A 12,500-nucleotide genomic window follows, 5' to 3' on the forward strand; every position below is an offset into this window, starting at 1 on the left:
TGTGTGTGCGGAGCGGCGGACAGAACAACAGGAGAAGAGAAGAAGAAGAGGAGAAGAAGAAGAAGAAGAAGAAGAAGAAGAAGAAGAAGAAGAAGAAGAAGAAGAAGTGGGTCGGAGTTGTCCGTAGTTTTCCCTCGCGCTCCGGAGGGTCTCGGTGTGAACATGGAGCCGACTGGAAGTTTCCTGCTGCCCGCGGCGCTCGTGCTGCTCTCACTGGGACTGACGGGCGCGCGGGCGGACACCTTCAAAGGTAAGAGGAGACTCCGGGGACCGGGTTCGGGAGGGGTCCGGGTCCAGAGGGGGAGGGGGGGTGAACATGGGAGTTTCTGTGTGTCGGCATCCAAGTTTCCAGCTGGAAAATCTCCTTCCTCCTCCTCCTCCTCCTCTTCCTCCTGTCAGACCACCTCCGGGCTCAGACCACAAACTAAACCAGAACTAGTCCGGGACCAGTAGAACTCGGTAGAACTCAGTAGAGACGTTGACTTTATTTTAAGCACCCAAACGACATGTTGGAGCACAAAGAAGACTTCAATCCTGCAGAGTAGAAAACAAGAATAAAATAAAATTAAAGTAGAATATATTAGAGTAAAATAAAATAAAGTAGAATATACAAATAAAGTAGAACACAATACAATACAATAGAACAGAATAGAGTAGAGTCGAATATAATAGAGAAGAGAAGAGAAGAGACAGATGATGAAACAGATTTAAATCAGTGGACTGATTTTTATCTTCTGGTGTAAATGAGTGGAAGTCCATTAGGATTAATATTGATCATGTTGATGAGAATATGATCAGCTGTGATGATGTCAGAGCTGCGTCCTGTCTGCCCAACAGTTCTATACGCAGCTCGCTGGTCTGACGGGATCTTGACAACACGGCTCTCGTGTTGAAGTCCATTACAATTCTGACTGATTTTACTTTTATTAACGGAAGCTCAACTTGCAGCTTTATTATTGATCATATTGATTTGATTTGATGTTCAGGCAGCAGCGCTGCAGACGACTGCAGAGTAGAATTCAACAATAGAACATAGTAGAAACCCTGCTCACTGATATTATTATGAGATTATTATTGACCATGTTTCCAAGATATTCATCTTCATCAACAGTAGAACGCAATAGAACAGTAGAACGCAGTAGAACTGTAGAACGCAGTACAACAGTAGAACGCAGTAGAACAATATAAAAGTAGAATGCAGTAGATCAGTAGAACGCAGTAGAACAGTAGAACGCAGTAGAACAATAGAACAGTAGAACGCAGTAGAACAGTAGAACGCAGTAGATCAGTAGAACACAGTAGAACGCAGTAGAACAATATAAAAGTAGAATGCAGTAGATCAGTAGAACGCAGTAGATCAGTAGAACGCAGTAGAACAGTAGAACGCAGTAGAACAATAGAACAGTAGAACGCAGTAGAACAGTAGAACACGGTAGAACGCAGTAGAACAATAGAACAGTAGAATGCAGTAGAACAGTAGAACGCAGTAGAACAGAACACAGTAGAACAGTAATATACAGTAGAACGCAGTACAAAAGTAGAAAGCAGTAGAACAGTAAGACGCAGTAGAACAGTAGAATGCAGTAGAACACAGTGGAACAGTAGAACATAGTAGAACAGTAGAACGCAGTACAAGAGTAGAAAGCAGTAGAACATTAAGACGCAGTAGAATGCAGTAGAACACAGTAGAATACAGTAGAAGACTCAAACACAATACAACAGTAGAATGCAGTAGAACAGTAGAATGCAGGAGAACAGTAGAACATAGTGGAAAAGTAGAAGACAGCAGACCGCAGTAGAACAGTAGAATGCAGTATAATGCAGTATAATGCTGTAGAATACAGTAGAATGCAGTAGAATACAGTAGAATGCAGTGGAATGCAGTAGAACGCAGTGAAATGCAGTAGAACACAGTAGAACGCAGTTGAACACAGTAGAACGCAGTAGAACAGTAGAATACAGTAGAATGCAGTAGGATGCAGTAGAACCAGTAGATACACAGTAGATATCCAAAATAGAGTCAGATATAGTCGTACTGCAATGTTTCATCAGAAAAAAGAAGCACTACTACAGGAGGCAGCGCGGAGTCAGTGGGAAGAGAGGAACAGTAGAATGCTGTAGAATACAGTAGAATACAGTAGAATACAGTAAAATGCAGTAGAACGCAGTAGGATACAGTATAATGCAGTAGAATAGAGCAGAGCACAATATAATAGAGTAGAATACAGTAGAATAGAGTTAAATGCAGTATAATACAGTAGAATAGAGTAGAACAGAATATAACAAAGTAGAGTAGAATAGAATAGAATAGAATAGAATAGAACAGAATACAGTAAATCGGGTTCATGTTTGTTGTTGGTCGTGAAGCACCACATCACTTCTTTGTTCCACTGAATCCCAACATGCTTTTATTTTCTTAAACTCCTGGAAGTGCCGGTGTTTGACTGACAGCTGTGTTTGACTGACAGCTGAGTTGATCAGTCGTCAATAATACAGAAGGACTTTGATGTTCAACTCTTCCACTTCACGGCAGTAAAAGCTCCAGAACAACCGTGAAGACATGCAGTTCAGAAGCTGCCTGAGAATCTGTCTGATTTTAAGTTTCCTTCAGTCTCATAGTGATCTGTAATGTTTGTCTGAACTCCCATGATGCACTGCAGCCAGGAGCTGCTCACACACAGTTCTGCTTCTGTTAAAGGAACAGTTCTGCTAAATGTGAGCAGTCTTAACAAACAAGGCTCAACGTGCAGCTCAACGTGCAGCTCAATGTGCGGTGCGCTCACTGCCTTAAAACAGAGAAAACTGAGTGGAGTCTGGATCAGCAGGAGAACAGAAGGAGATCAGAGCTTTTGAACTTCGTCTGTTTGTCTGCAGCCTCGGGGTGTGTTTGATTTCTACTCCTGTCCGTCCCTCTCTGCTGCTCATAGAGATGGCTTTGTGTGTGTGTGTGTGTGTGTGTGTGTGTGTGTGTGTGTGTGTGTGTGTGTGTGTGTGTGTGTGTTTTGTGTGTGTGTGTGTGTGTTGTGTGTGTGTGTGTGTTGTGTGTGTGTGTGTGTGTGGTGTGTGTGTTGTGTGTGTGTGTCGTGTGTGTGTGTGTGTGTCGTGTGTGTGTGTGTGTGTGTGTGTGTGTGGTGTGTGTGTTGTGTGTGTCTGTGTGTTGTGTGTGTGTTGTGTGTGTCTGTGTTGTGTGTGTGTGTGTGTGTCGTGTGTGTGTGTGTGTGTGTGTGTGTGTGTGTGTGTCGTGTGTGTGTGTGTGTGTGTGTGTGTGTGTGTGTGTCGTGTGTGTGTGTGTGTGTGTGTGTGTGTGTGTTTTGTGTGTGTGTGTGTGTGTGTGTCGTGTGTGTGTGTGTGTGTGTTGTGTGTGTGTGTGTGTGTCGTGTGTGTGTGTGTGTGTGTGTGTGTGTTTTGTGTGTGTGTGTGTGTGTGTGTGTGTGTGTGTGTGTGTGTGTGTGTGTGTCGTGTGTGTGTGTGTGTGTGTTGTGTGTGTGTGTGTGTGAAAAGAAGCAGAGAATGAAATTAAACTCTCCACGGCCTGAGTCCAAGATGGCCGCCACGCCCTAATAATCGCAGTGATGGAGCGAGGCTAATGAGTGCGCCCGGTTGTCGGGGGCGACAGCTGCTTGAGTTTGGTTGGTGGTTTTCTGTTTATTGACTCCGCTGTTGTTTATCAGTTGATTAATTTTTTAGGTCAGATGTTTAAAAAAAAAAAATCTAATTGGTTATTTTTCTGGCATTTCAAAATAAGATGTTTCCTGTTCGAAGTTGAGTTTTTCCAGATTAAAGGTCTGACACACACCTCCATCAATATGAGCTCGTTGTGAGTCTGATTCATGTAAGATGTCACTCTGTCAGCTGAGAGACACACACGGCAGTGAGATGATGAATGTGTGGAAGAGTCCTTTAAAATCTTAGAATGGTCCTTTAATGTGCAGCAGAGAGAGATGAGGCTGTAATTAGAGCACTAGTGTTAACTCAGCAACACACACACACACACACACACACACACACACACACACACACACACACACACACACACTCAATCTCACACACACACACACACACACACACACACACACACACACACACACACACACACACACACACACTCACTCACACTCCCTGATGACCTGCTGTGTCCAGGTTCAGGACTGTCGCTGATTCAGGATTTTTACCTTTTCCTCCTGAGTGTGTGTGTGTGTGTGTTTTCAGGTGCAGTCAGCTCTTTGTTCTGTCTCGTCAGGGTTTTAATGAAGCTCACAGATTAAACTCACTGTGAAGTCAGGTGTGTGTGTGAGTGTTATAGTGTGTGTGTGTGTGTGTGTGTGTGTGTGTGTGTGTGTGTGTGCAGGATCTTCTCTGAGTTCATTATCTCTCCTCTGACCTCTTACACTTCCTTTTTCTTCGTCAAATGAACAAATGTGTTTTCTGGTTCTTCATTTGGTTCCTTGGTTGTTTGTTTGGTTCCTTGGTTCTTCATTTAGTTCCTTGGTTGTTTGTTTGGTTCTTTGGTTGTTTGTTTGGTTCCTTGGTTGTTTGTTTGGTTCCTTGGTTGTTTGTTTGATTCCTTGGTTCTTCATTTGGTTCCTTGGTTGTTTGTTTGGTTCCTTGGTTCTTCATTTGGTTCCTTGGTTGTTTGTTTGGTTCCTTGGTTGTTTGTTTGGTTCCTTGGTTCTTCGTTTGGTTCCTTGGTTCTTCGTTTGGTTCCTTGGTTGTTTGTTTGGTTCCTTGGTTGTTTGTTTGGTTCCTTGGTTCTTCGTTTGGTTCCTTGGTTGTTTGTGTAACCCACACGGGGTCAACAGAAGACTCTGATATGGACCAGTGTCTAGGTTGGTAAGCGAGAGGTTGGAAGGAGTTAACAGACACAATAATCAACTGGAGCCGCCGGGTTACATTCAACTGCAATTTGTAATAAACTTTAACAAACAATAAAACATTAAATTATTTACACTCACATTTTAGGTTCAACATCTGCAACACTTAGTACATTCAAAGCAGCTTGAATAACACGTGAACTTGTTATCAATATCACAGGTGATGAAAGAAACAGTTCAGAGTTCTTTGGATCCAAACGTTTAAGATGATGTCGTGTTGAGGTCGGAACAGTTTTCAGTCCGACGGGTCAGTTTAGTTCAAGAGATGTGACTGTCCTACCACACTGGTGGAGTCGGACGGAGGGACGGAGGGATGGAGAGACGGAGGGACGGAGGGACTGAGAGACGGAGAGACGGAGGGACGGAGGGACTGAGAGACGGAGGGACGGAGAGACTGAGGGACGGAGGGACTGAGAGACGGAGGGACGGAGGGACTGAGAGATGGAGGGACGGAGGGACGGAGAGACGGAGGGACGGAGGGACTGAGAGACGGAGGGACGGAGGGACGAAGAGAACTCACCAAGACTCTACAAGGTGAACAACTCCCGTCTCTCCGGGTCAACTTATTGTTCACAGTTTTTACTTTCCTGTGTTTAGCTGTCTTCACTTCTCTGCGCTCAGCCTGCTAACTGGGGTGGGACTTAACCTCCTCCTCCAATCAGAAACCTGCATTGCCTGATATAGCCAATGAGAACTACGTCTGAATGAGATGGCTATGATTGACAGTGTTTAGCAAACAGGCAACAACAAAGGAAACAAACTATAACCCGCACAGGCTTACTACTGGGTTACCATGGTTTGGTTACACACACCCACACCCACACACACACACACACACACACACACACACACACACACACACACACGCACACACAGTGTAACATACACACTAACACACATACACAGTAACACACACACGCACACACACACACACACACACACACACACTCTCACTCTCTCACACACACACACACACACACACACACACACACACACACACACACACACACTGTAACACACACACACGCACACACACTCTCACGCACACACACACACACACACACACACACACACACACACACACACACACACACACACACACACACACACTCTAACACTCCCCATCACCTCTGTTTGTTCATCATTACCTTCAGATAACTGAGTGAGTTGCTGACAGGTTGAGTTTAACCCAGCATGCAGTGGGGTTTACCCAGCATGCAGTGGGGTGAACAGGTACTAACTAGAGAGAAACATCAGGCCAGATGCGGTTGTGTGTGTTTGCTGCCTTCCGAGTGAAGCAGCAGTTAATCTGCCGCTCCGTGTTTGTTGCAGCGGTTTAACCAGCCGATCTTTAATCTCCTGTCGAGCTCTGAATTATCTGCAGCAGCACACGGACCCAGTTCACAGACTTCCTGTGTGTTGGCGGTCGGTCCGGGTCGGATTAAAGTCGCAGGAGAAAGGAGCCCCGGCGCTGCGATCGGCCCGGTGGCCCCGGATTAAAGCTCCGCCTTCAGACGCTGCGTCGGATCAGAGAGGATTAAAACTCCTTTTGTTTAACTGTCAGAGACACCAACGACTCCCCCGGTCCCTGAACTCACCACAGGACGTTCACACTGGAGCACACGCCAAATACACGGCAAGGAGACGCACTCAAACACGCTAAACACACGGCAAGGAAATAGAGCTTTTACTGATTACAGTAAAATCACGTGATTAGAGGGACATCAGAGCTGTAGAACATGTTACAGAATACACAGCTCTTCATCACCACCATCATCATCGCCACCATCACCACCATCACCACCATCATCATCACCACCATCATCATCACCACCATCATCATCACCACCATCACCACCACCACCATCACCACCATCACCATCATCATCATCACCACCATCACCATCATCATCACCACCGTCCTTGACAATAAAGTTTCAAATAAAACCTGATACGGCCGCATGTCTTCCATTTGCAGCCACAAGTGTTTCTTTGATTCCCGTTTGTCACTTGTTTCAAATTAAAAGTCCTGAAACACCTGCTGAAGTGGCAAGAACCCCTACGATTCTTAACAAGTCTTTTATTGTGAAATATTTACAGGAACCTCCTCCTTTCCTTTTACTCACCTCGTCTTCTCCTCTACTCCTCAACCTCCTCCTCTCCTGCTCCTCTTTCTCTTCCTCCTCTTCTTCTCTTCCTCCTCCTCCTCTTCCTGCTCCTCCTCCTCTTCTTCTCCTCCTTCTCACCTCCTCCTCTTGTTCTCCCCCTCCTCTCCTGCTCTTCCTCCTCCTCACGTCATCTTCTCCTCTGCTCCTCCTCCTTACCACTTCCTCTCCAGCTCCTCCTCCTCCTCCTCCTCTCCTCCTGTCTCCTCTGAGGATGTGGTTGGAGGTCGGGGACACGGGGCTGTCATGTGACTGTTGTCACGGTAACGGAGCGTCTCTCTCTGACAGCGGGCAGCTTCTTTGTCAAAGTTTCAGATTAACCAAATTACTTCTGCGACATCAGATTATAAAGAAGAGTCAGCATGTCTTCAGGAGATTACATGGTGTGTGTGTGTGTTTAATCCCTGTCCAGAGATGTCAGTCTGATTAGTGTTGTGGCCCAAATCCCCGATCATATTCATAGGATTATTGTTTGAAGATTCTATGTGTGTGTGTGTGTGTGTGTGTGTGTGTGTGTGTGTGTGTGTGTGTGTGTGTGTGTGTGTGTGTGTGAACTAAGGAGAGAGGGATTAGGTTGTGTCAGTGTGTGTGTTATCAGCATAATCTGTGTTAAGATGCTTCTTGCCTGTTCAGCACAACTCAAACTTCAAATACACAAACATGTTTGGACGTTTGCAGCTTGATGACATCACCTGAGATCAATACCAGGGATTAACTGTCACATTAACTCTTCACTTAAATATTATTTCTAAATCTTGGTCACATTAATTTGACATTTGATCTTTTCGAGTCAGAGTACGTTAATTAACATTAGTTCATGCACTAATAAACATGAACTAATGTTAATTATTAGTAAACTACAGTTTCTCGAGATCATTTATTCGTGGTGTTAACTCAGATATTGATTTAAAATTGTATTTAACAGATTATTAATGTGCTATTAACATTAAATACGGTAATAACTACTAACTAATATTTAGTTAATAGTTATAAGATTGAAGTAGCTGTTAACAAACGTCTCTGGTACTCATTTAAAACAATTTTAAATGTTAATTAAGGTGTTAATTAGGATCACTATGAATATATTGATTGTTTCTTTATTGTTGATTATTTATTTAAGTTATTATTTAATTGTCCACTGACTCATCCATTCTCTGATTTATGACTTTCTGACTTGTTCAGGTGTTGTTTAGATGTTGTTCAAGTATTGTTCAGGTGTTGTTTGGATGTTGTTCAAGTGTTGTTCAGGTGTTGTTCATATGTTGTTTAGATGTTTAGATGTTGTTCAAGTGTTGTTCAGGTGTTGGGTTGTTCAGGTGTTGTTTAGATGTTGTTCAGGTGTTGTTTAGATGTTCAAGTGTTGTTCAGGTGTTGTTCAAGTGTTGTTCAGATGTTGTTCAGGTGTTGTTCAGGTGTTGTTTAGATGTTGTTCAGGTGTTGTTTAGATGTTGTTCAAGTGTTGTTCAGGTGTTGTTCAAGTGTTGTTCAGGTGTTGTTCAGGTGTTGTTCAGGTGTTGTTTAGATGTTGTTCAGGTGTTGTTTAGATGTTCAGGTGTTGTTTAGATGTTCAGGTGTTGTTTAGATGTTGTTCAGGTGTTATTCCGGTGTATTTCAAGTGTTGTTCAGGTGTTATTTATATGTTGTTCAAGTGTTGTTCAGGTGTTGTTTAGTTGTTGTTCAAGTGTTGTTCAGGTGTTGTTCAAGTATTGTTCAGGTGTTGTTTAGATGTTGTTCAAGTGCTGTTCAGGTGTTGTTCAAGTATTGTTCAGGTGTTGTTTAGATGTTGTTCAGGTGTTGTTCAGGTGTTGTTTAGATGTTGTTCAGGTGTTGTTTAGATGTTATTCAGGTGTAGTTCAAGTGTTGTGCAGGTGTTGTTTAGATGTTGTTCAAGTGTTGTTTAGATGTTGTTCAAGTGTTGTTCAGGTGTTGTTTAGATGTTGTTCAAGTGTTTTTCAGGTGTTGTTCAAGTGTTGTTCAGGTGTTGTTTAGATGTTGTTCAGGTGTTGTTTAGATGTTGTTCAAGTGTTGTTCAGGTGTTGTTTAGATGTTGTTCAGGTGTTGTTTAGATCTTGTTCAGGTGTTGTTCAGTTGTTGTTCCAGTGTTGTTCAGGTGTTGTTTAGATGTTGTTCAGGTGTTGTTTAAATGTTGTTCAGGTGTTGTTCAAGTGTTGTTCAGGTGTTGTTTAGATGTTGTTCAGGTGTTATTCAGGTGTTGTTCAAGTGTTGTTCAGGTGTTGTTTAGATGTTATTCAAGTGTTGTTCAGGTGTTGTTTAGATGTTGTTCAAGTGTTGTTCAGGTGTTGTTTAGATGTTTTTCAGGTGTTGTTCAAGTGTTTTTCAGGTGTTGTTCAGATGTTGTTCAGGTGTTGTTTAGATGTTGTTCAGGTGTTGTTCAGGTGTTGTTTAGATGTTGTTCAAGTGTTGTTCAGGTGTTGTTCAGGTGTTATTTAGATGTTGTTCAAGTGTTGTTCAGGTGTTGTTTAGATGTTGTTTAGATGTTGTTCAAGTGTTGTTTAGATGTTGTTCAAGTGTTGTTCAGGTGTTGTTTAGATATTGTTCAAGTGTTGTTCAGGTGTTGTTCAAGTGTTGTTCAGGTGTTGTTCAAGTGTTGTTCAGGTGTTGTTTAGATGTTGTTCAGGTGTTGTTTAGATGTTGTTCAAGTATTGTTCAGGTGTTGTTTAGATGTTGTTCAAGTGCTGTTCAGGTGTTGTTCAAGTATTGTTCAGGTGTTGTTTAGATGTTGTTCAGGTGTTGTTCAGGTGTTGTTTAGATGTTGTTCAGGTGTTGTTTAGATGTTATTCAGGTGTAGTTCAAGTGTTGTGCAGGTGTTGTTTAGATGTTGTTCAAGTGTTGTTTAGATGTTGTTCAAGTGTTGTTCAGGTGTTGTTTAGATGTTGTTCAAGTGTTTTTCAGGTGTTGTTCAAGTGTTGTTCAGGTGTTGTTTAGATGTTGTTCAGGTGTTGTTCAGGTGTTGTTTAGATGTTCAAGTGTTGTTCAGGTGTTGTTTAGATGTTGTTCAGGTGTTGTTTAGATGTTGTTCAAGTGTTTTTCAGGTGTTGTTTAGATCTTGTTCAGGTGTTGTTCAGTTGTTGTTCCAGTGTTGTTCAGGTGTTGTTTAGATGTTGTTCAGGTGTTGTTTAAATGTTGTTCAGGTGTTGTTCAAGTGTTGTTCAGGTGTTGTTCAGATGTTGTTCAGGTATTGTTTAGATGTTGTTCAGGTGTTATTCAGGTGTTGTTCAAGTGTTGTTCAGGTGTTGTTTAGATGTTATTCAAGTGTTGTTCAGGTGTTGTTCAGGTGTTGTTTAGATGTTATTCAAGTGTTGTTCAAGTGTTGTTCAGGTGTTGTTTAGATGTTTTTCAGGTGTTGTTCACGTGTTTTTCAGGTGTTGTTCAGATGTTGTTCAGGTGTTGTTTAGATGTTGTTCAGGTGTTGTTCAGGTGTTGTTTAGATGTTGTTCAGGTATTGTTTAGATGTTGTTCAGGTGTTATTCAGGTGTTGTTCAAGTGTTGTTCAGGTGTTGTTTAGATGTTATTCAAGTGTTGTTCAGGTGTTGTTTAGATGTTGTTCAAGTGTTGTTCAGGTGTTGTTTAGATGTTTTTCAGGTGTTGTTCAGATGTTGTTCAGGTGTTGTTTAGATGTTGTTCAGGTGTTGTTCACGTGTTGTTTAGATGTTGTTCAGGTGTTGTTCAAGTGTTCAGGTGTTGTTCAGGTGTTGTTCGGATGTTCAGGTGCAGCTGGAGCTTTTTATTCTTTTAATGTCCTTCTCTGTGAGAATGACTTTAGATATATCCAGATTTCAAACAACAATTCCTCCTTTAATACAATAACCTGTCTGTCTGTCTGTGTCTCTGTGATGAAAAGAAAAGCAGGATAAATATTTTATCAAGATTTAATGCTTTCTCTCTCTCTTTCTTTCTTTTTTTAATTTATCATAATCATTATGATAATGATGTAAAAAGTGCTGCCAGCTGTAAGATAACACACACACACACACACACACACACACACACACACACACACACACACACACACACACACACACACACACACACAGAGTTTCCTGTGGTGTGTGTGTCATTAAAGCCTACAGGGACTACAGGCCCAGAAGCTGCTATTTAACCTAAATTACTACAGTAAATATTCATATGCAGCTAATATCTGTGCGTGTGTGTGTGTGTGTGTGTGTTTAAATATTAAACGTGGAGCTCCACGTTGGATTCAGTTGTTCTCGGAGTTTAAATAAACACACCAGCAGTCGACCAATCAAGTGGGAGCAGGGCGGCGGCCCGCTGCAGCTTTAACGAACCCGTCGATGTTCCAGTCCAAATGACAGGAAGTACAGTTAACAATGAAGAGGCGATGAAGGTCACACTGATCTTTATTTATTGATGTTTATTTATTGATTTCACACGCAGCTCTGAGAATCAGCGTTCAATTGTGTTGAGTCTGATGTTTGTTTGTTACTGGCTCATTAATATTCATTAAACCAGGTGTTGTGACTCCAGGTGTTGTGACTCCAGGTGTACTGACTGCAGGTTTTGTGACTCCAGGTGTTGTGATTCCAGGTGTACTGACTCTAGGTGTTGTGACTCCAGGTGTACTGACTCCAGGTTTTGTGACTCCAGGTGTACTGACTCCAGGTGTTGTGATTCCAGGTGTACTGACTCTAGGTGTTGTGACTCCAGGTGTACTGACTCCAGGTTTTGTGACTCCAGGTGTACTGACTCCAGGTGTTGTGATTCCAGGTGTACTGGCTCCAGGTGTTGTGACTCCAGGTGTACTGACTCCAGGTGTTGTGATTCCAGGTGTACTGACTCCAGGTGTTGTGACTCCAGGTGTATTGACTACAGGTGTTGTGACTCCATGTCTACTGACTCCAGGTGTATTGACTGCATGTGTTGTGACTCCAGGTGTATTGACTGCAGGTGTATTGACTTCAGGTGTATTGACTACAGGTGTTGTGACTCCATGTGTACTGACTCCAGGTGTATTGACTGCAGGTGTTGTGACTCCAGGTGTATTGACTGCAGGTGCATTGACTCCAGGTGTATTGACTGCAGGTGTTGTGACTCCAGGTGTACTGACTGCAGGTGTATTGACTCCAGGTGTACTGACTCCAGGTGTTGTGATTCCAGGTGTACTGACTCCAGGTGTTGTGACTCCAGGTGTACTGACTCCATGTGTTTTGACTTCAGGTGTATTTACTACAGGTGTTGTGACTCCATGTGTACTGACTCCAGGTGTATTGACTGCAGGTGTTGTGACTCCAGGTGTATTGACTGCAGGTGTTGTGACTCCAGGTGTATTGACTGCAGGTGTATTGACTCCAGGTGTACTGACTGCAGGTGTTGTGACTCCAGGTGTTGTGACTCCAGGTGTATTGACTGCAGGTGTATTGACTCCAGGTGTACTGACTGCAGGTGTTGTGACTCCAGGTGTTGTGACTCCAGGTGTACTGACTGC

General features: G+C 42.9%; 1 protein-coding gene across 6 annotated transcripts in view; it reads left to right on the forward strand.

Annotated features, from left to right (window-relative positions):
* The window catches only part of LOC138215433 (receptor-type tyrosine-protein phosphatase mu-like), a 110,420-nt gene that overhangs the window by 119 nt on the left and 97,801 nt on the right, over positions 1–12,500 (forward strand). For all 6 annotated transcript variants that reach the window (XM_069177580.1, XM_069177585.1, XM_069177582.1 and 3 more), the window contains exon 1: positions 1–250. This exon is cut by the window's left edge and continues 119 nt beyond it. In XM_069177580.1, the coding sequence (XP_069033681.1) occupies positions 163–250 (88 nt within the window). In that variant the 5' untranslated portion in view covers positions 1–162. The remainder of the gene's footprint in view (positions 251–12,500) is intronic.

This window comes from Embiotoca jacksoni, unplaced genomic scaffold (assembly GCF_022577435.1).
Source record: "Embiotoca jacksoni isolate LCO1_2020_lvr unplaced genomic scaffold, fEmbJac1.0.p SCAF_75, whole genome shotgun sequence".
NCBI classification, from domain to species: domain Eukaryota; kingdom Metazoa; phylum Chordata; class Actinopteri; family Embiotocidae; genus Embiotoca; species Embiotoca jacksoni.